The sequence below is a fragment of the Neopsephotus bourkii genome, unplaced genomic scaffold (assembly GCF_033783945.1).
Source record: "Neopsephotus bourkii isolate Nb327-2 ecotype Australia unplaced genomic scaffold, CSIRO-AGI_Nbou_v1 NB_753, whole genome shotgun sequence".
In the NCBI taxonomy this organism is placed as follows: Eukaryota; Metazoa; Chordata; class Aves; order Psittaciformes; family Psittacidae; genus Neopsephotus; species Neopsephotus bourkii.
Genome location: NW_026901251.1, coordinates 2,057,034 through 2,081,152, shown reverse-complemented (window position 1 = coordinate 2,081,152; position 24,119 = coordinate 2,057,034). Strand labels below are relative to the sequence as shown.

At 39.4% G+C, this 24,119-nt stretch overlaps 1 protein-coding gene across 7 annotated transcripts in view; it reads right to left on the bottom strand.

Moving 5' to 3' along the window:
• NOL4 (nucleolar protein 4) overlaps window positions 1–24,119 on the bottom strand; it is a 193,327-nt gene that overhangs the window by 70,270 nt on the left and 98,938 nt on the right. For all 7 annotated transcript variants that reach the window (XM_061354882.1, XM_061354885.1, XM_061354883.1 and 4 more), the window contains one exon: window positions 8,561–8,844. In XM_061354882.1, coding sequence (XP_061210866.1) covers window positions 8,561–8,844 — 284 coding nt within the window. The remainder of the gene's footprint in view (window positions 1–8,560; window positions 8,845–24,119) is intronic.

Here is a 24,119-nt window from a genome sequence, read left to right as displayed (position 1 = left end):
GACAAAGTCCTGCATCTCCTTCAGTTATGACTGCTTCTGTTTCAGCATGAAGGACCAATGACTCCAAAGGTGAATATAAATGAGGAGAGACAGTTGGATCTGTGAGTAATACACATGCAATCTGGAATCAACAGCACCACTGTCTGATACTTGACCAATGTGCACCTGTTCCTTTAAAAAAAAAGATTCTGGGAACATTTATAAAAGGTCACATTAAAAGTTATTCTCTTCCATGCCAGTTTTACATTAGCTGGGATTTCATATGCATATGGAGCCAGATTGTATTCTACATTATAGATATGTAAATCTGGAGTAGCATCATCAACTTCAGTTTAATTGATCTGGATTTACATCATTGTAATGAATGCCCTGCAGGAAACCAATTTCATTTTCAAGAGCTTTCACTGAACATGAGAACCTGCTACTAAATGTACTTCCAATGGGAGAAATTAGACATAGAACTGATGTTATCATAGACAAAGGACTTTAATGAATGTGACTGTTAGAGAACACTACAGCATTTGTATTTTCTCACAAACACTGCACTAATTTTTTCATGCACCTATAGTTTTCTCTCTTCATAACAAAGTTCTATTTAGCCATTTATTATGGGCAACCCACAACACCAGAAGATTCAAGCCTGGAAAAAAACAGTGCTTTAAAAATTCAACTTCTTTTTCAAGGAAAAGGGTTATTAAACCGTTAAACTAACATCAATTTTTTTGGTACCAAAAATCTTCTTACTGTCCTATAACAATTTCCCTATCAGAGAGTAGCAAATAAAGAATACCTTTTATTCTTCATAGAACTATTCTGCTTTCTTCAAACAACCAATAAACTGACTTTTGGAGCTAGAAAATTGTGATTTTCTCAGCTTTCTCATTTCCTAAAAGCAGGGAAAAGTAAAGCCAAGGTGTTTAATAAAATGGTAAAGCAAAATACCATTTTTACCTTTTTACAGTGAGAACAACCTATAACAAATGTATGTATGAAGTAGGGAAAGATAAAACAGGGTAGCTTCTATCACTCTCATATAGGTAAATGAGTAGGAAAAAATGAGAAGATCACAAAACTCCTTGCATACACTTACCGTTCTCCTTTCATTAATGTTCTCCATACATAAAAGAGGCCTATCATCTCTTTCCATTGTACTTTATTTACCCCCCAAGTAGCTCTGAAAAACACTGGCATGACTGCTACCTTTGGAAAAACCTGAGTACGACAGTGAAAGAAAAGAGACATACTTCAAAAGAACATTTGAGCTTGCCTTCATACACCAAAGATGTGAGATGAAAGCCAAAAGATGTAGCCTTGTGTCACCTACACATAATGCTGGCAGGGGTGGATTTCACCTTTAGTTCACTTCTTTAGCCATTTTCACTTTTGAATCTCAGAAAAAAAAAAAAAAAAGCCATTTCTAAGGATTTAATGAAAAGCAGCAATGATGAAATTCATCAGATACCAATTAAGGTATAGCTGGAAGAAGTCCCCTTCCTCTCTTTGGTGCTGTGGTTGGAACAGCGGAAGTAGGCTGAACCCTGGTAGAGCTGCAGGTTCAGTCTGTGCTGATGTCTTGCTGCTCCACAGGGTGTATATCATGTTGATTTTGCACCCTCCCTGACTTTTATGCTGTTGCTTCCTCAAAATCTAGTATGCTACTAACTGTTGTAACTTGTCCTCCCTGTACCTATCACCAGACTTTGCTTTCCTCCTCATAGATTATTCATTACAGTAGCAAACAGAATTTCATGCTAAACTTCTTCCTAGTCTCAACAGTTAAGACACAAAATAAGGCTGCCAAACACCTGGATTGCAGACACTTAAGATATTTGCACTAACAAAACAGCAGTCAACAAAATATGGCATTGCTTTAACACTTTTTTACTATGGAATGAAATAGGATATAAAATTAAAACAAACACCCAAAATATCTAGTTTCCTCTTATGCCACATCTAGGTAGTGAGATCCAATATCAGGCAGGAGAGAAGAGTTACAAGTCCTGTGGAGAGGATGAGTTGGCGTCAAAAACTGCTTTCTGAAAGGCTTAACTAACTCCTCATCCAGATTCATTATCTGTAACTTGGCAGTTGGCAGCATCAACTAGAAGGGCAAAAGGGTATTTTCTTTTTACCAAAACCAACAAAAAATATGCAGCGTTTAATGGTGCACTCTAAAGAGGAGGACATATTTCTTTTATGGAGAAGTGTGTTACCTCTCATGGAGGTAACCAGGTCATATAAACACCATATACAATGCTCCAATTCAACTGAAACCTATCTATGCCACTTGAATCCATGGAAGATAAAAGACAATGAGAAATTATTTAGTTATGAAATTAAAATCCCAGCAACAACAAACAAATAAATGTCGCCAACACTGTTCTTCAACATGCCAAACACCTATAGTCTGCATTTTACCTCTTTTGTCAAGTAGATGTACACTTGTTACACATTTCATTAGATTTTTTTAATAAATTACTTCCTAAGTGACTCAGTAAGCTACTATTGATTCATATAAAAGCATGCTGTAATCCCCAAGGTCTCCACTTGCTTTGGAAGAAGCTATATGTTCCCTTGTATTCTGACCATTCCCCAAGCAAACCTGTAGACAAAAAAATTGAGGCAGAGGGGAACTACACAGACAGGGACTTCACATGCTTCAGAGACATCATGTCAGATGTGATATTAGGAATGACCTTCCATATTTTACTAAGATTCAATCATATATTTAAGGAGAGAGAGAGAGAGAGAGAGAGAAATAAACACATCGAATCATAGAATCATAGAATAGTTAGGGTTGGAAACTCCACCTTACTCTTTGGAGATGGAGTCTGTATGTGGCTAAATTCAAGTGCACTTTTGTAAGCAACTGGATTTATGATGCACCAGCAGATAACATCAGGCTTATCTGTGTATTTATATATTCAGTTGTGCAGAGTTTCCTTCAGTAATGATGACCTCCAGCAAAGCAAATGTTACAAGATTCTACAGCTGGACTAACCACCAAAGATGACTAAATTTTTAAGTAGAATACCCAGGATTTCACATATGCTCTGGCTTTCAGGTACATGCAGGATTATAGCCTTTAAATACCTTCTTAGATCAGACCTGTCTTAAAAGTGGACAGCCTGCTAGGTTAACCAGTGATAGTGTAAATGCATCCATTCCAACACCAGTTTGAAGTTGCAACAGTTGGGAGTAAACATACCCTGGCAGTGGCCTATGACAATAACACTGTTTACATTAGGCTAAATTAAAAAGCTTGAGAAACACTTCAAAAGCCCTTCATTGAAGGAGCGACAGAAAGATCTTCCTTTTAGAAACTACATGAAAGCTCTACCTTGTTGGTAACCACTGTAACTATAATGACATGCATATTAGAATGCAGTATTATTATAATTAGAATGCAACTATCATTATTTACTGTTCTCTCCTCTAAAACTGTGCTTTTCAGACTTGGGAGAAAAATTACTTAGAAAAAATTACTTCTGTTGTGCACTTCTCCATGCAACCAATTACACACTTGACCTAAACATAATGCATATTTAACATAGCCTACCATACATCCAGAGGGCCTGGAGGTGTCCAATTTTTCTATCAGAAATTTTGTCTGGTAGAAAGAAAGAAGACATTAACCAACTGTCTAAAATTAGCAGGTATCTGGACAAAATGGACTCATGGTGTATGCCCTCTCTGTTACCTCATTTTAATGTATCTCCTAGGCATTCATGAGCAGTAGCACATGTTTCTGTCTGGGAATCCCAAAGAGTAGTTTTGCATATTAGGAATTTTTTTTGCAATACAGACATACTGAATATTTATTAATCCAGGTAAAATGCATGACACATTGTAAGTATGGCTGGTTAGCTCAAAACACCTGTTTTCCCATACTGAATGACAATAACCTTGTTATCCAAATGCATAAGAGACAAAATCACTTAAAAGGAGTGGGCTTGCTGTATTTCATGAAATAAATGATGTGTAAGAGATAAAGCTATATAATGAGTTTTCAAAATAAATACATGGTCTAGGAAAAAAAAGCAATAACACAAGAATCAGAAATCAAAATCTCAGTTCTAAGGAGACCTCACCATGGTCATAGAGAAATTCAGCAGTCTCAGACATAAGCATATAATGATCTAAAATAATTTATATGCACACTAAGCTATTTGAATTCATAGTCCTGCATTTGCAGAGAATTTACAGATGAATATTTTATAAACTTTTTGTAGTACAAAGACCCAGTCCTGTTAAGTTTATGTATATATATTTGCAGCTATACACAATTTCCCTGACTTCAGTTCAGTCCTGAATAATTGTAGGAAGTTCTACTGTTGTGAACATCTGAGTTTTACTGATCAGTTCCCTAATAGCAGGTTGATAAAAGTATATAAATAAAGTAGATAGAAAGATATGTGTGCATAGATATATATAGATATACATGCAGACTTACATATATGTATTTAAAGCTATAACCCTTGTTTTTTTGCATATCATTTTTTTCAGTTAATGGTAAAACATTTTGGACCAGATTTTAAGGCTATGTTCAATTTGGCAACTTCCTCCACTGCACTCAGTGTACGACCTTACACTAAGACCAGGTTATCACACATTTGCACTGCTTGAAACTGAGGATTCAAAGAGTAAATTTACACTGTCCACTTAAACTTCATTCTTGTTTAAAGAGTGTTATCAACATCAATTTTAAGTCATATTCTGAAGTGACTAAACAGAGCATTCTTTTAAATAATATACCCTAGTAATTTGAGAAGTCGAATTAAAATTTCTTCACAGGGTTATCTAATCTCCAGTTATTCATTAGAGGCTTTTCAGACAAGAAAACTTGGTTTATTATTCCCTGAAGAAAACCTAAATTTCTCACAAAGGAAGGCCTGATTTTAGGAAAATATTAAGTATCCCTGTTTTGATATTCAGGACTCTCCCACAGAATGAGGCCACTATCAAGCGAAACTTTCAATATAGCATAAATATATAATTGCTTCAAATAGGTACTGACAAGACAAATATTCTAAAAACTGAACTTCCACAAAGAAGTAACCATTTTCAAAAAACATTTGCCTATTAGCTGCCAGATTCACAAAGAAAATATGATGGGATAACTACCATTTTTATCTCAACTGCTTCTTCTGATCTTATTTCTGCAGCATGTACAAAATCTTCAATCAGAACTGTATTGTCAAATGGCAGAGCCCACCACTACACACACAAAGGAAGTGTTGCTCCTGTAAACAGTGTTGTACAGGCAAATATCTATAATATAATTTAACAAAACTGCTTGTTTTCAGAAAATAAAAACTCCCTTAAAAATCTGTGATTTGGTGGAAGAGATCTATTGCATTGACGATTTTCAACCAAAAAAAAAAAAAAAAAGGCTTTTGTTGTGGCTAGATTCATCTCTGATGTGTTATCATTAAACCTAGTAACAGATCAGAATAGCTACAAGTTGACCAGAGAAACTGTGGCTTCACATTTAATAAAGCATATACAATGCAATATCCAAAAAAGGAGGCTAAGACAAAGCAGGGTAGGAACAGGACAGGCAATACATCTTCCCAAATCCATGCCTTTGCCTCTGAATTTCACAGAGTCCTGGCCATCTCAAGCAAGTAACATCTTCTGCAGGCTAAATGGGCCATTGCTGAAACTGGAGGAAGCATAATGTATTACTTCCTGCAATGCTAGCCCAGTAATTAAAATATATTTCCCTTCATTGAGGAAACAGATATTTTCTTCACCAACTTCCCACTTAACTTTTCTCAGTTCTTTGCTAATAAAGATACCTGTTATAAGAATACTACGTTATAAGACTAGGCACATCAATTTGATACTCAGTGAACACTGCATATTATTTTTCTCATGAAAACATGATTAGAGGTTATGCTAAACATATTCTCTTACCCATCACTACCAATTACGCCATTATTCAGGTCAAATCATGTTTAATAATGCTACAGCAGTGAATGGCTGGAGGTTAGATGCTGTGAGAACACTAGGATGACTTCAAAAAACAACCCACATGCTTGGTGCATTCTGGGTAGTAAACTACAGTACTCTGTTAGCCTTGCTTGTTATTTACTTTGTCTTCCTTTTGCAGAGAATTAGAGTTCTGGCTAGTTCCATGTGACAGCCTTGCCCAAGTGCATCCAGTGAGCACTGCACATAACTAGGAGCTTGCTCTTCTGCATTGTCAAAAATCACCTCCAGAACACTCCTCTGAAGGGGCCCAGTAACCTGAATCACCAGGGGAAGGCAAGAGGACCTCCTAGGGCTTGTAAAACATTCTCTGACTCTTTATCATGTAAGATACCACTTGAGATAAACAAGAGTAATGATTTATATAAGTGTATATGTATGCATATGGAACACTGAGATGCTTTACAGTCCCATCTATTCTAATACATCAAAGGGTTTTATTCCTTCTGAAACTATATGACAACTTTTTTTTATTTAAAAATTAAGAGTATAATTAATACAAAATTGGCCACAAACACATTCTTTACTCTACACTCATCTTACAAATCTCTGACAAATTTTTGTTCATCCCAGGAGTGTGTTCTTCCTGAAGTCTTCACTCCATATTTAATAAATTTCGCTGCATACCTAATAAATCATATACTTAACTCAGCTGTAAACATCAACATGAGATTCACTGGGACAAAAAGGGGAGACAAATCTGCATATTGTTGGCAGTATAGAGTGGGTAGGATGACAATGAGTGATGAAAGAATTTATCAGTTTGGGAGATGATTCAAGCCTCTTAAAATTTGCAGAATAACAAAGATGAGACGTCTTTGTCATCTCAATTCATTCTTATGAATTTTTAACAGATTTTTAACACTTTTTAATACTTTTTTTGCATCTGATTTGTATCTGATTAAAATTGGAAATGTAACATTAGGTTGTGTTCTTGTCTTAGCTATTAAATGAGTTCCACATTAAGACTCCTCTTTCTTCACCAAGCTTATTTGTGTATTTGCAAAAGTAATGGCAGAAGCAATGTACCTGAGGCAAAAGAGCCTTTGTATCTATCAATATTTGGGTGACTGGCTTATAAAAGGTTCACTGGAACAATGTGCCCTTAAGCACATGACGATACCGTTCATATCAGCCAATTTGAGACTCACTGTGTAACAGGCCAAGTACAGAGTAAATCCAGAAATGGAGTGTATACATACTCTGACACTAGAGCTATTCAGAACATTTTCAATAAAATGAAAATTTGTAGAAACAAAAATATTCCATGCAGATAAACAGGTTTTTATAAAGATTTTATGGAGAAAGTTTTGGGATACATGATTTGCTAAACTGGAATGGCCAAGAAAGACTAACAATCTCCCATTTAGTCTCCCTTTCTTCTACGCAGCAAAATCAGATACTTCAGTTAAAAAAACATTTCAAGGTTTTATTTTTAATCCACAGGCAATGAAGACATGAGTTAAAACTTTAGCATAAATAAATGTTCTCTACATATGAGTTCTGTACAATCCCTTTCTGTGTATACCTAAAAATATACCTAACCTGAAAAAGTGGGTTTCCTCATCACTGCTACTTCAAAGCCCTGCAAAACATGTGGCTGTTCAAGGTATATTTATGTTGTCAGGTTATTTTGTAGTGGGCCACCTGAAGCTAGTGACTAGACGTTAATACTATTTGGATCCAATACTAACATCCTATTATTGCTGCTCTAAAAGTGGCAGTCCAGTTGGCTGTTATCAGTTACAAAACAGGAACTTGTCACCAATAAGATCAATGGACTGTATCAATGTAACATAGATACAGGCCATTTCTTCACCCTTCTGACAGTATGCCCTCAGGACAAACACCCACCTAGAAAGCTAGCTGCCCAATCTATGGCTGCCCAATCTATGGTTATCTACAATGTAAACACCCTCACTTCTCCTTAGCCACATAATGGAAACTACAGAGAAAAGCCCTCAGGGGATTACAGCTTCTTAAAACAAACTTGTCAGTTTTAATTCAGGTTAGGTGCCTGCATAACATAAACAATCAGGAAGGAACCAAATCAGCTCCTTGCTGATAATTCACATGTAGTAATTTGCTTGGGCATATACACTTAGCATTCATAACAATTAATTCTACAGACATGTAATACATGTAATGAGATGGTCATCTATAAATATACATAGATGTATGTATCTCAGTGCATTATACATACCTATATGTATCACATTATATACATATTTTAATATATATATATTTCAAATGGGTAATGTAGACAGTTCTCAATAAATTCATGCCTGATGGAGAACTGCACTGATTTTCATCATTGTGTCAGTACGCTATACATGCCTATATATATGTATTCACCCATGTACAACCACATACACTTAATGTACGTATGCATAATATATGTGTAATAGAGCATACAAATTTATGTATAGCATTGGAGTAGTGATGTGACAAACATTAGACACATTGCATTAGGTGCTTAGCCGGCAATAACCTTTAGTTTGGCCTCACAAATCTTCTCCTTTTCTAAGCTACGCACTTATATCTGGAGCATGTGGAAGCATCTTACCTTGCTTCCATTTTCTCTTGCCTCCCGTTCCATCTTGAGATCAGAAATTAGGAGAGTCTTGTATTTGTTCTTTCCATTACTGCTGTGATCATCTAGTCTGTATTCTGAAGTCAGCTGAGCAGAGAGGGGACTGTCACTCAGGTTCAGAGGCTGCTCATCCTGCTCCAGATTTGTTTTGCCATTACTGTTGGTTTCTGCCATCTCCCTGCAGTGTGTTCCCCCTGAAGCATTGGAACTGTGTCCCACGGTCTCATTGCCATTAAAACTCTCTGCGGCTGAATCATCTATTAAAAAATATATATTTTCAGTCACATGCCACATCATCATCTCTGTCCAGTTCAAACATAATTTATACCTTCACAATGTTTTTCAAAATAGAATGAGAAAGGCTTATATTACTAGCACCAGTACATTTCTGCAAAATGTGCACACACACTCCTTCACATTTTCAAGTAAAAACTTTATGTAAATTCATAAAATATTACTAAGTTAAGAGAAATGATCTGGGCTGACACCCTAGTGTCACTGTGTACACAGAAGTAAAGTATCACAAAGGATTCTTAGGGACAAAGTGACAAAGTCTGCCTTAATCCATCTGCCTGCCCATATGTCTATGGATCTATTTAGAGTCTTATAGCATGCTCATTACTGCAGTATTGCATATTTCTGAAATCAACAGAGATGCACATGGTATGGAGAGAGAGTCTAGTTCTCAGGTTTTAAGGGTGCAGAGAAGCATATGTCATATCCATAAACATCCTCTTGCACAGATACGATGTAAATACATCTGATGTATTCACTGCTGGCAGCAGAGATTACACTGGAAAAGCTGACTCCAGAAACAACGATCCTGTCTTCATCTAGTTCAGATGCTCATTCACTTTGCTCATTCATCGTGTATCATAACATATTTTTAAATACTTCTCAATAAATGATTAAATTATCAACCTGAAACTTATATCTGTAAACTCTGGATGTCTTGTTGCTACCACTAAGATTTTACAGCTGAAATGTGGGATTAATATGTGTCTTCACATGCTTATGGGTTTGTGGATCCTGTTTGTCAGCACCGGAATTTGCCACCTGTGCTACTACTCAGCCCTTCTTTACATCTAAACAACCTTTTGGCCAGCAGACAATGTAGTAAAACAGTTTATCCTTCAATGGATTAAATGGCAGCAGAATTTGGCCCTCAATTTATTACTTACTTCTTGTTTTCTATGGCACCTCTTTTTTGGCAACCTACATGGGTTTGCTAATGGTGCAAACACCTGCTCAGGCCTCTACAAGCCTATGCTTGTGGCAGATAGTGAAGCTGGAAGCACAACTGGGGGATTAGCAGCCAGGAATGTGTACAGACTGAAACTGGAGATACGGGATGAGATGGACCCTAATAGATTAGTACCTTAATATACCATCTGCTTTTGGGCCCTTCTAAACAACTTCCATGGAAAAGAAACAAACACATTTATATACACATGAAATTTAAAAAAACATCAGGACACATTCTTTAAAGGATGTGCTCAGAAATACTCATTCTTGAAACTCCATGATTAACCAAATTGTTGACTCTCCAACATTATTACAGTAAAAATCAACTATTCACCACCCTCACATCAGAATTTAAAAAGTGAAGAAAATATTGTATTAATGGGTAATGATCCAATTCAATTCAGCACTTAGAGAGCCACAGACAAGCAATCAACATTAGTGGCTTGCTTGCTGTACTCATCCAACATTTTTGTGTCATAAATGAACTGGGCACAAGTTATGAACCTATTTTTTTTAATACCTTTGTTTTATAAACCTGTAAAAAACCCCAACCTAGTTTCATGAAAATACATAATAAAAATCATAATTTCAATGCATTTTTAAGGAACTTTTTGTTCGTTTGTTTTATAAAATACTTTATAATTATTGGCTGCAATGAAAAATAAAGCTATATTTTGGTATGTACCACTTTTACATTACCTCTTACAAATACAAGTTTATATACAGTAAATGACATAACATTCCTAGCATAAGACTTTTAAAGTGTACACCAACCCAACTTGCAATAGAGCAATTGAAACATTCTGATTTAAAAAACTGGGGCTGCTTAAGAATTTCAGCTATGTAAATGATCAAGGTGAGCAGGATTTACCCTTAATAAACATTCTATCATGCCCCAAGACATGTCTTACAAATACAACACATTAAAAAGGGTAAAATTCCAAAAGCAGTTTTAGAAATAAATATGCAGTTTTATTATTCTGAACTAGAAAATGGCATTCTAACATAGGGCCCTTTTTTAAAAAAAAACACCAAACAAACAGAATAAGAAAATATCCATATTTACAACTAATTTTAACAGCTCTGAGATATCAGAAAGAATTCCAGGATTCTTTATTTAAGAGAAAAACCTTTTGGTTACTGCTAATGTGTATTTAGAACTGTTAACAGATAATTGGCTTCTTGATTATCAGTTTAACAAGTGACAGTTAGTTTCAATTTAATTAAATCAATTACTGAATGGGTCACAGAGTGAGGGATGCCCCTCCCTTTAAGGGGCTCAGAAAATTCCCTGCTGTTGGGAGGTAAGAGAGAAACAACTGAGTAACCAGAGGATGTAAAGATCCACCTAAAATCTGGGGGCATTGCTTGCTCTGCAGCACACAAGTCTGATCCCTAGGGAAATTCTTTGTGCCAGCACTTGAGCATCCTGGGTTGTGATGAGGAGCTGCTACCAGGATATAGATGGCTTAATGGGAATGATGGAGTAGGAGGAGAGCTGTGCCTGAAGCCAGATCCAGGAACAACCAAGTCAAATCAAGGCTGTTTTGGTTTGTAATCATAAGCAGTAATGCTTCTTCCAACTCCCACTCCCTCTCCCACCCCTCCATGTGATGACTGGTTGACAGCTAAAACACATGTGTGAGAATGTTACAATGCAAAAGAAAAAAAAATAAACACATTTTTAATATTTGTTCTAAAATACAGCCCTTGAAAAAATTCCTGTGCTCAGTAATTGTGATCAAACATGGTAACACTTCAAAAAATAATATGGTATTTACATCATTTTGGCTTTACTTAGCGAAAGCTTAGCTACTTGATGACAAATACTTGCTTTTATAGCCATTTAACCTTGCTTGTTAGAAATGGGAACTACTGTCTGTCAGGATAATGTTCAGGAGAATAGCTACAATGGCTATAAATCACACTTTTGCCAAGTAAATATAAACATGTATTGCCATAAAAGACATCAAGAAAAAAAATAGTGGTTTAGTGCTAGTAGTTCCTTACAGATGTTACCAAGGTAACTAAATTACAAGGTTTAGCACATTTCTCATCCCTGGGTAGCTGGTCTATTTTTGCCAAGAATAAGGCTACTCTAAAGCAAGAGTTTCGGAGGTATCAGAAACAGACATCAGGAATTACTGATCGGGAGGAAAAGGCAGGAAGGTCTGGCCCAGGAGAGTTCACCCTAGGATACAGGCAGCCATGGCTGCAATGCCTCCGGGTCCTGCTTCTGGCTGCTGGGCCAATCTATCCCACTCCTAAACCCACGGTGACTGCAAGGGTCACCACATGGCTGCCAAGGGGCACAGCTGGTCTGATAGAGACCCCTGTCTTCAGACCATCCTCCCCTGTAGCAACTGCCTCTCTGGGGCAGGAGATGAGATCTCACCTCTTCACTGTGCCCAGCACGGCTGGTGAGAGGGGGCTACACCTGCACTGGCTGGGTAGGGACCAACAGTTTGCTTGCAGCTTTCTCACCTTTATTTATCACAACACCTCAGCAACAACAAACTGCTAATGCTGAAAGCCTGTTCTCTCAGCAAGTATTTTTTCCTCCACCCTGCAGAGGCAGATGCAGCTTAAGGAGAGCTGTGCTCTGGCCCAGGGGTGCCAAGGCTTTGCCCAGCTATGGCTGCCGGTGACTGCTTCTCTGGGGCAGCTTGCCAGCAGCTCCTCTTTCAAGACAAGGACACCACTAATTGCAGTACCTGGGGAAAGAGGTGAAGGGCTCTTCTCTGGGGCAGTGGAGAGGCTGAAAGAGCACAGCTGAGGAATATGGTGGCATCCTTTGGACCGCTGACTACATGGTGGCAGTTTGGGGTTGCCTGGGCCCAGCCCTGTCCTTCTCCTTGCCTAGGACCCCATGGAGGCCAGGTCCATCCCAAACCAGTGCCTGTGGGGCAGCAGCAATTAAACTGCTGCTGACCCAGGAAGCTAACCAAACTGCAGCAGCCATCCCTGGCCATCACTTCAGCACAGCCATCAGCAGTCACTCCTGGCTCCCTTCCCACAGCTGCTTGATGAGGGGAAAATTAGAACTCCACCTTGATCAGCCTACATCTGGGTTTATGGTAATTCCTCCACGGAAGCATGCCACACATCCTGGGAGCTGAGGAGGAGCAGAGGGTTTCCCTGCCCTGCATCAGGGCAGTCACGAAAGAGGCTGTGGGATGACCTCAGATCTTCGTCACTTCCCAGGGACACTGCTATCAATGCATCAGCCATGGCAGCAAGTGATGGCCTCATCAAACACTACTGCTTGCTCAGGGCAGGACACATGTTTAGGAACTGTGCAGTTTTCAAACCCTCACCCCAGAACATTGGGTGACTGGAAGCACATCTACAACCGGTTTTCTTACTTCAGCCTAAAAAGGGACAGCCTGACTGCAAAACATGTATGTTTCACTTCTCAAGAACAGTCAGCTGGTGCCTCACCTACACAGAGATCCTCCTCCAGGGATTAAAGAGCATCACCTCTCAGATAAAGACTCAAGAGCAGAGGCAAGGTATCTTTGGATCAGGTAGCAGCTGCCTTTTGATGAAGGCTTAAGCATGGAATTCCCGCTCATGTACCAGTATTTCTTAAGCATCCTGATGCCAAGACCTGCTTCTCCTGCTTTTCACAGAGCTCCACACTGATCCTCTGCTCTGACCAATACCCTTTGGGCATCTTCAGTCCAGGTACTTTCTGTGCTAGGGGTAATTCTCAGAACAAGAACTGCAGTAGGTCTCCTACTTCAAGTTAGTTTCTTATTATTCATCACATTCCACTAGAGCTTCCAGCTCATGGTCCCAGATCCCCTTGAGGCCAGCTGGATATAAAGTGATGCCAACTTTGGTTCTGCACACTTGAGAAGTCCAGGCTCTTGTCTGAGAACTCTCCAGGCTCACGGCAGTCACCACTGGGTTAGCTTTTTCCCCTTTTGAAGTTTCCTTTTGAAGGAAACTTGGAAATGGTGGAAAAAAAGACAATGCCAAAGAAAGCCCAAGCAAACAGATGATCCGAATATGAGCTTTGATTCTCAGAACTGTTGTATCCTTCAGTTTTCTGCCAGACATTTGCATTATCACAGCCTTAACTTCTGCCAAAACCCAGTTTCTCTGCATTTAATACCTTGGATTTTGCAAGGTGATTTCCATGACAGTTGATAGCTTAAGAAGACTGATTTATAACAGGAAACCACTTCTTAATTCATAGGTTATATTCCCCTACCAAACTATGTCTAGATTTATGAACAAGCATACATATATAGCTAGAATTAGAGATTCTTCTGTTAAGGGTTATAATAGAGTTCCTCCACCCAGAAAGAATTGTCTTTAGACCATATATGTGAAATGCTCAATACCACTCTCAGTAAGAACGGTTTCTTAAAAGAAAGCAAGTTGAAGTGTGAACCAAATCTGGCTGGAACAGCAAGTCTCTTAAACACCAGTTTCCTGAGAGAACAAATTTAAGATCTGAACTCTGATATAAGTGTCATTGAAATACTGTGAATCTCAAGTGCAGTTACATATACCTAACTCACACTTGTCTCCTTGAGAGAAAAATCTCCAGATGTTTTAAAAGGATCTCTTGCATTACTCGGAGAAATCAATTTCATGCTATAAATCACCTAGACTTTTCATATTCCTTGCAGGTAAGTTGGGAAAGAGTCAACAAGCCATTCTACATAAAGACAGATCTCTGAATAAATTCTCTCCCTCTCTCAAATTAATTTTCAAGCAAGAATTCAATTAATATTTAGAGTATGCTTAAATAGTTTAAACAGCTGAGATTTCAGCTACCTGAAACCTACTGCATATTTAACTAGTCAGCAATCCATAGTGTTGGCCTTCAGTTCTACACTACAGCATAGTGCGGCACAGTCCTACAACCATACGGCCACATGGAAGCACTGATCTGCTGAAAGGACAGACGTGGTGATGGGTCAGGGAGCTAAGAAACCCTCTCATCAACACTAAGAATGAATCAAGAGCCACATGATACCAAAGCAGCTCTAACATAGCTCCTGTTTTTGCCATGAAGCAAAGCAGATAGGCAGATAGCCTGCTGAGGGAAAGACAATTAACCTTAGAGCACCTCTGGCTCTTTTGAGACATTCTGACTACATGAGGGCATCCCACAAGCCAAAACCATACCTGAGTATAATGAGTCTGATTAATCACACTAAATGAACAAGGCAATTGCTGGGGCAACTTTGTTCATTCTGCTCTAAGAAGTGAAGATGGGAGAGGGCCCAAAACAGACATTGATGCCTGCAGACTCCAAGGCAGCATGCACCCAAGTTAAATGAACACTTTGAGTGGGTTGCCTGTTGACAGAGCATCTCTGAGAGCAGCAGTTACTGTAAGGTAACTGTTCTTTCTAAAAGGAGGAGATTAGATGTGAATGAGCTGAGTGGGATGAGTGAGACTGAAGCTGCTGGCTGCACAAATGCAGGCTGTCATAAAACCCACTCATAAAGTTTGTCTGTCAAAGTCCTGTGTGAGAAGATTGCTTACATCAGTTTGGGCCAAACACCACCAGCCCAGGTCAGGTAGGAAACACCACCTTACACCCTTAGCAACCTGGTTCATTTGAATTGAATCACCTGCAAGAGACAGTACTGCAGACCAAAGAGCGACAGACTGCAGACCAGTTTTGAGTTACTATGCTGTTTTTTTTGACCTTTGGCTTCAATATTGTATGTGGGTTGGTTTTGGTTGGTTGGGGTTTTTTTTTGTATGTTAAAATACTTTAATGAAAATAATATGCTGCATGAGCGAATATTTAAAAGTAAGTTAGTTACATTCCTTCCTAACCCCATACACCTAACGCATGCTCATAAACCTTCCTAGCAAGACCTATTAAAAAAAATGCTCTCTACAGGTGGCAACCGACAGCATGCAGTTTTGGGAGAGGAACACCATGAATCAGACAAAAGGTGATGTAGAGTGCTGACTCACAGAACTTCTGTAGTATGCAATAATTATAGAGACTTTTCTAAATGAACTGATAAAAAGGCAAGGTCACATTTCACTCCCACCACTTTTCACAAGGACCGTTTAATACCAATTTATCACAGTTATGTATTCGGTTATGCTTCATTTACATCACAAGTAATGTTTCAAGCACAAGTTCAATATAAAACTTTAAAGCCAGTCAAAATCAACTATATCTTTTCATCTTCTCCATTCCCTTTCACAATATGATAAAGAACAGGGGTTGAATTAATGGAAGTACAAAGGTGATTTCAGAGCCTCTATTATTCCCCATTTCATAAAGCATAAGAATAGCCATAGTTGGTCAGATAAAAAATCCATTTAGTCCAATATCCTATCTCCAGGAGTGGCTATTAGGAGATGTTTATGGAAGAGAATAAGGCAAGCAAATACAATTTTTTCACCTATGGCTTGCTGAGCCCTTAATAATTTTCAGCTCAAGGTCTTTCTGATCTGGATGTGGTTTTTAGTAACATACTGACACTCAACAGATTTCTTTTCCATGCAAATATCCAGTCTCTTTGAATCTCTATAAACCTCAAGTACCCTTCTCTGCTCCTCAAAAAAGTTACTGCCTCTATTTCAGTTTCCACTAAAACATCAGTACTCTGACAAGGAAACAAGGAACAGGAACTAAGAGGAGGGCAAGAGCCTTTCCAGAGAACAATCAATGTGCACAGCGCTCAGTCCCTTCATTAGCAGTGAGACTGCATTTGCTCTCTTACAATATATAATAATTGTCCTTTTCATCCAACCTCACTAATGTTAACATTTTTTTCTCCTTTTGATACATGTAGCTCTCCTGATGTGATTGGCTTCTGTGAATTCAGGTCTGGAGTTCACTGCCCTGAAATCTGAATCTGGAATGTCCATCAGTTTCAGTGCAATGCCAATCAAAGAATCTCTCACTGGTTTCAGTGGCGGAATACGTGAGGAGCTACTTCATATGATCACTCATTGTATGCATTTATGGGGGAAAAAAAAAGGAACAAAGCAAACTACAAAATTAATCTTTAGCATTGTCAATAAGTGTACAATAAATTTGATATGCATGTACACATACACAGTGTAATCAGCATTAGCCAGGCTGTAAATCTGATTTCATTATCAAACAAACCCCTAAGTAATTCACAATTTTTCCATGGATAAACATCTCTTGTTGGAGGCACAAAACAGACAGATATTTTACTCAGTTATAACATTAAGTAACAGAACAGTGAACAACTGCCACCCCATGACATCAGCAACTATCAGCAAAATAATACTGCTCTGTCAGTCACAGTGTTATAGAAGGGCTCGTTTATAAAGCTTCTTGAGTGACTGCATGCTTACTTAGCCCACAAAGTTACTGTCCCTGCATATACACAATAAGGAGATGAAGCAGAATGGCTTTTAGGAGGATACTGCACGTATAAATAACCAATTGAATAGCTCACTGGGTGCACAGTAGTCTTATCATCACTATGCATCTAGTTTGTGCTTGAGCTTTGGCATTTCCTCTTCAAAAGACAAAGCCCTCACTGCCTCTGGGGAGAAAAAATCCCTGGTTTCCCCTTTACTCTGGAGAAACCTTTAGGGCACTTTTTGTGGCAAAGGCTCTACCAAGAAGTCCTCAATAGAAAAAAACTGCAATTCTTAAAGTTTTTATGCTACATATAGGATCATATTTGGCAGGAAAGATGTTATCTGGCATTGAGAATGTAGCCTAGAGCACCATTTCCAAACAAACATTGCAGGAACAAGTATATGAGTGATTTCAGAGGTACTGCCTCAGACCCTAACCCAAACAGGACTCCACACTTCAGAGCTGCTTATTGATACAAAGCTAGGAACTGAGGAAGGCTGGGAAACAGATAGGCAAGCAGGGATTAGGACAGACTGACTTTAGAGGTTCACTAAAATTCCAACTATGTACCTCACATATCAGAGACAAAGACATTTGAGATTGCAACACATTAAGAAAAGGAGAAATAAGAAGCCTTTCCCTTAAATTAAGAAGAGGTAACCTAGGAGATCTCAGCCTCTCCTCTTTCTTGAACATCATGGAAGAGGTTTATGCTGCTGTAGCTAAAGGCTGCTGTGGGCAACAGCAGCTTCTGCCATTCCTGGCAGCAAGAAGAATCTGGTACTATGCCAGCAACAGACAAAAGAATAACACATAGGTGCTTGTTTGGTACCTAAACATCAACCCAAGTGGGGCTGAAAGGAATTAATTTTAAACTTATCTGCCACTTGGACCTAGTGCATATGTGTGATGTCGTATTCTGCTTCATCACTTCATCAGGACCTCCAGAAGACAAAAGCAAAAGATGAAGTTGGAGCCAGCAGAGGAAATTCTCTGTACAATAGATGCCCCAGATACTTTTAATAAAGTCCTTTAAAGTCTAAAACATAGCCTTCCAGCTTTAGTGTGTTGAGTGGGGTCACACAGGGATATCACTCTGTACTTCATTCTGGAAGGGTAAAGCCCTGCGTACAAGATAAATGATCACTTGACAGCTCTGTAGCCCTTCAGGAAACTGCTGCCTGCTGTACCATAAAGGCAGACAAGGCTATAGAAAGGCTGGTTATACCCTCTCTACCAGTAAAAATGGGAGAGGAAGTGGGGAGAAGCCTTAAGAGAAAACAAATGGCTCCTTTGAGATTCATATGTCCTTAGCATCTTTTAACCCAAACTCTGACTTGGTCCCCTAAACTAAGTTCAAAATGCCCTGTCAGTTTAATATTTTGGGTACCTCTATAATAATGACAGTAATTTGAGTTGACTGCATAACTCCCAGAAACAATATCTCTACAAGTAGTTCTACTTCATTAGACCCTTCATCATTAGGTTTGTAGCTCTATAGTTCAGGATTTCAAAATGCAATCTATTTTTTTTATTTTTTTTTACACAGAAAAGTATAAAGACTTGCACTAAGTAAATTAAAGCCATTTTATTGTTATTTACAACTGTGTACTAAAAGCTAGGACATGAAAAATGCTTCATAACTAGAAGTGAAAACATTTCCTACCATCTTCATAATTTTTTTCCTAGTTTTCATTTCATAATGTTGGCAAAATCAACTGGGTTTTTTCAAATGATTTGGTTTGCACTCTAGAACACTTTGTCACATCCTTTCCAATCAGTTCTCTCCGCTCATACTAACATTTAGGCTTTCAGGAAAAATTCCTAACTCAGCAGAGAGTAAAATAAGTTCCTCTAATATTCACATACTGAAACTGAGTTTAACAATAGGTAATAAACATGTAATTGAGAAGAAAGGTATGTGGAATAAGAAGTGGGAACTTACAGTCTTTGTACTTCACAGCAGTTCTGACATTATCAACAATGAACTAAAACTTCCTTGGTACACCCATTTTTCTAATGTTAGTGAATCTGAGAAGTCAGAACACTAAATATCCAAGTTTAGGACTCCATTACGGTTGCTGTTTCGCTATTTGATGACTGCAACGTAATTAATGGTTTTGCTGTGACAGAATCTCAGTGAGTCAAGCATAGGATTTTCTTACAGATAAACTGTAAATTTAGAAATTCAGTAAAGAATTCCAGAGCTTGGAAAGCTGCTATTACAAACTTGAGCAAATAAGCATGTTCAAGGCATATAAATTACTTGTCCCTTTTCAATTCGGTTTGCTTTTTATCCTGTCACTTTAAAATGCTTATGGATGTCCATGGCAGCATGTACACTACTATTTCTTGATTCGAGCATGCCTTGGGTAACTACAGTAAGTGGTCTCCTCACTGCTTGAGTAAAAACAGTTCTGGTCACACGAGGCAGCACTTGATAACAAACTTCATGGCCATTCTCCACCTGACAAGCAAACATTTTTGAATGTTACATCCATTACACTTTGCTAATTTTATTTTTCACTCTATCAAATGAAAGTTAAAATAGTCAGGATCTACAAAGGCTAAGCACCAGCCCAAACACCAGCAAAAAGTGACAACACCTGAACATAAAAATACTGCCACAGCGGTAAAGGACATAAGCATACCAGGAGTCTCCCTAGCATATTGATTACAATTATAAGCATCAAAAAAAGTGAGAAAATAAACAGTGCTGATGATTGGCCTCCCTTTGATCAGTCTGAAAAGTCTCTCTCATGTACTGAATGCCAAAACTGGGATATGTACTGGCATTTTCATATACGAGGCATTAGAATCAGGCTTGAAGTTTACAGCAGCTAATATTTTTTTCCTACTAAAAAAATCACATAACATAACTTTGGTTGAATGGCAGATTTGCAGTCTCTGTCCACAAACATCCATGATTTGAGGTCTTTGCCACTATCTTCATGCAGACAACCCATGAGTTATTAATAATACAGCAACCCATGAGTTATTAATAATACAGCAAAGTCTCTTCTGCCTTCATTAAAGCCACCACTTTTAAAACCCAACTGCCTCATAACGCTACAGATAGACATGTTGACTTCCAATCTGACTGGCAAAATTAAAACATGCTCTTTCCTTTTCAGAAATTATTTTCAGCACAGACATCAATGGTAACAATTTTTTTTACAGTTCCCAAAATACAGCTGAGCATTTGGCAACACATCATCTAAAAATGAACTAGATAGAATAAGAGGTATCTGAAGACAAAAAAGAATGATTTTGCTAGCTGGTCTGTCAGCACATCTCAGGCAAGCCAAGTAACTAAGATTGAATGCCCAGAAACTTCACATAGCCCAGAGGATCTGATAGATAGTTCTGGAATATCCACTGCTATTCCTCACCAGAGCTGTGGACTTGAAATTTGCACTGCCAAGCCACCTGACTAAGCAATGCATCTCTTGTTTAGAACTCTCCCTCCCACTGCAATGCAGAGGACTGAGCTTGGGTGGGGAACAGAGCAAGTATGAGAGGGTGCACTGAACAAAAGCGTAACTGAAAGATGGGAAAACTTGAAAACTCTTCATGCTTGAAAACTTTTGCATGAAGACTATCATTTTACAGTACCTTTCTGAGAAGTTAATGCCAAGAGGAACACTGTGGGTTCTTGGATATTATGCTATTTTAGCAACTTTCAAAAATGTACTTTTCAGGTAAGGCAGTCAGTATTTTCTTGCTGAAACACCACTGAGAGCTAGTCTCAAAACCAGATTCCTTAACAGGACCAGGAAGTAAACAGAATACCACCCTCCAAAGAGAATCTGTGAACTGTATTGCAGTTCTTTGCAGACTAGAAATTTTTTTAAGAAATAAACTGGTCCCTGTTTCTAATTCACTTAAAGACCTCTTGTGGCCCAGCAATGGGAGACTCCACACACAGACTATTTACAGTACATGCTTTTCCTGTGCTTTACAGTATTTATGAGGCACCATTACCAATGAAACTTAAGAATATTTTAATCACAGTGAATTAGTCCTATTCTCGCTAGAATTCCAACTACTATTTATGTACAGATTGTTGTTAAAGGTCAGGGCACTAGAAGAGGAAGGAATAAAACCACAGCAAAGAATGTAACTGCGTCGTGGTTTAAGCCCAGCCAGTAACTCAGAACCACGCAGCCTCTCGCTCACTCCCCACTACTCCCCCCCCCCCCCCCCCCACCTTCTTCCCCCTGCTCCCGGAGGGATGGAGAGGACAATCAGAAGAATTTAACTCCCGCGGGTTGAGATAAGAACAGTCCAGTAACTAAGGTATAACACAAATCACTACTGCTACCACCAATGGTAATAATGACAAGGGAAATAACAAGGGAAGAGAATACAACTGCTTGCCACCTGCTGACTGATATCTGAGCCGTGATCTAGCACTTCCGGGTAACTGCCCCCAGTTTCTATACTGGGCATGACGTGCTGTGGTATGGAATACCTCTTCGGCTAGTTTGGGTCAGGTGTCCTGTCTCTGCTTCCTCCTGGCTTCCCCTCCTCCCTGGCAAAGCATGAGGCTCACAAAGTCCTTGGTCAGAGTAAACATTACTGAGCAGCAACTAAAAACATCAGTGTTATCAGTGCTGTTCCCAGGCTGAAAGTCAAAAACACAGCACTGCAACAGCTACTAAGAAGGAGAAAAATGACTGATACTGCTGAACCCAGGGCGGTGTCCACCCCTTATTCCATAACATTCACATCATGCTCAGATCCCATGTTTCAATATACCATCACTCTTGTCTTACAAATATATATATATATACACACACACAAAAAGAGAGATATCATTCCTTAATGCATGGACCAATCCCTATAAAGGTGCTGAGTTCATCCAGTCCATGATATCAGGCTCCGTATCTTGCAACAGTCTTTCAGAACAGGAGAAACACTGTGCAGTGTTGTTCTGTTTCCTGCTGATGACACTAAGGAACTCGTCTGGTTACTGCTGAGCTCATCTGGTTTCATCAAAGTTCATTCTTTGCTGGGATGATGGTCAGAGGGAAGTCAGGGCCAGTCTCTGGTGACCCGAAAACATCTAGCTGGTGGGCTATAAAAGTGCTACACAGCAGGCAACAGCATACAATTGAGTTCATTGGCTGTTTTCCCCTAAAATCAAATCTCCTTGAGGTACACATCGGATTTCCCTATCTTCCCACATTACCCACCAAGTATATCTCGGTCCCTGAGCAAAAGCAATCCCACGAGTGGGTTTGCGTTTACCTGAAGCAGGAATAACCCAGACTGTCTTCCCCAGCAAATTCTTTATGTGCACCACAGGAACTTTATCTCCTTCTGCAGTATGCAAAAGTTCTGACTGAGCTGGGTCAGCCCTGTTGGCAAATCCTCTGGTGTTGACCAACCACATGGCTTTTGCCACTCCATCCCACTCAGACTGATTTCAGCCTCCAGTACAGTCAACTCTTGGGATCCTCCTGTCACTCCAGAAACATAAATGGTTTCCACTCCTTGACAGCTTGACGGCATCAGGGTACACTGTGTACCAGTATCTACTAGAGCCTTATACTTCTGTGGGACTGATGTGCCAGGCCATCTGAACTACACAGTCCAGTAAATCCGACTGTCTCCTTCTTCCACCTGGCTGGAGGCAGGGCCCCTCTAATAGTGATCACAGCATTGGTCACTTATGTCTTGTTGACAGGGATTAGTCTTTATCACAGGAGCTAGAGTAAAATCAGCTCTTCCACTCCATATGGGAACCTGCTCACCAAAGACTGAAGCTGTGACTTTCATGGGTTGATCATCCTTGACCTTTGTTCTCCTCTTCAGTTCACGCACCCGTTCCTCCAGAGATGAGGTAGGTTTTCCATCCCACTTTCTCATGTCTTCTTTGTTATCCTGCAGGTAAAACCATAGGGTGGCCCGTGGCGTATACCTCCTGTATCTTCTCTCTCAAGCAGTAGGATGCCTTTTGTTAATAGCTGAGATGCGGGTTGGTACATGCGGGGAGCTGGATAGGTCAGACAGATCGTCTCTCAATTGTTTGAACTCCTCGGACACTTTTTCCACAGCAGAAATGATGGAACGGGTGAGATTGTCTTCAAACTCTCAGAGTTAACGAATCATTTCATCCACTGTTGGTGGTACCGTGTCATTCCAGGTTATAGCTGCCAATGAGTGGGCATATGATGATGGTGCACTCCATGTAAATTTCCACCACATGGGTCATGTACATTCAACTTCATCTGGATCTACAGATGCATTCCCAGCATACAGCCTGTGACAGATCATACCTATAATGGCTGATTCCCTCCGAGACTGGATGCCTATCTCTAGCATGGTCCAGTTGGCCAAATGAGTCCTAACATCGTCCTTGTATGGAGACCTTTCTTTCACACCTGCCAAGAGCTGCCTCCAAAGGCTGAGGGACCACTTCTCTTCTGCAATTGCTTTGTCAGTTCCCCCTTCCCTAGCAAGTGATCCCAGCTGCTTAGCTTCCCTACCTTCTAGCTCGTGACCGTCAGCCCCATTGTCCCAGCATCAGAGAAACCAGGTGATGATGTGCTCCCCTGGCTTACGAGTAAAATATTTTCACATATTCTGTAGCTCATTTGAGGTCCTGGGTTGAGAAGTCACCTCTTTTTCTATGTCCTCTGATTCACATAATCATAACTCTTGATCAGATGCTGTCCCATGTAGTAGGTGCATTGGTTCTTCATCTTTCTTCACTACACAGGTTGCTTTTTGTGCCTCTTTTTTGCTTTTCCCCTTGTGTACAGGGGCAACCGATATTGGCACAAATTGGTCCTCTGGTTTAGCTGCAGTGATGATCACTGTGGTTGGAGTGGCTGTAGTATCTGTTGTCAGGGTTGATGCAGCCACTGTGCTTGGGGGTTGAGTAGCACCAGCAGCTGCACTGTCTGTTGCTGTCAGGGTTCGGATAGCTGCTGTACTTGTCACTGG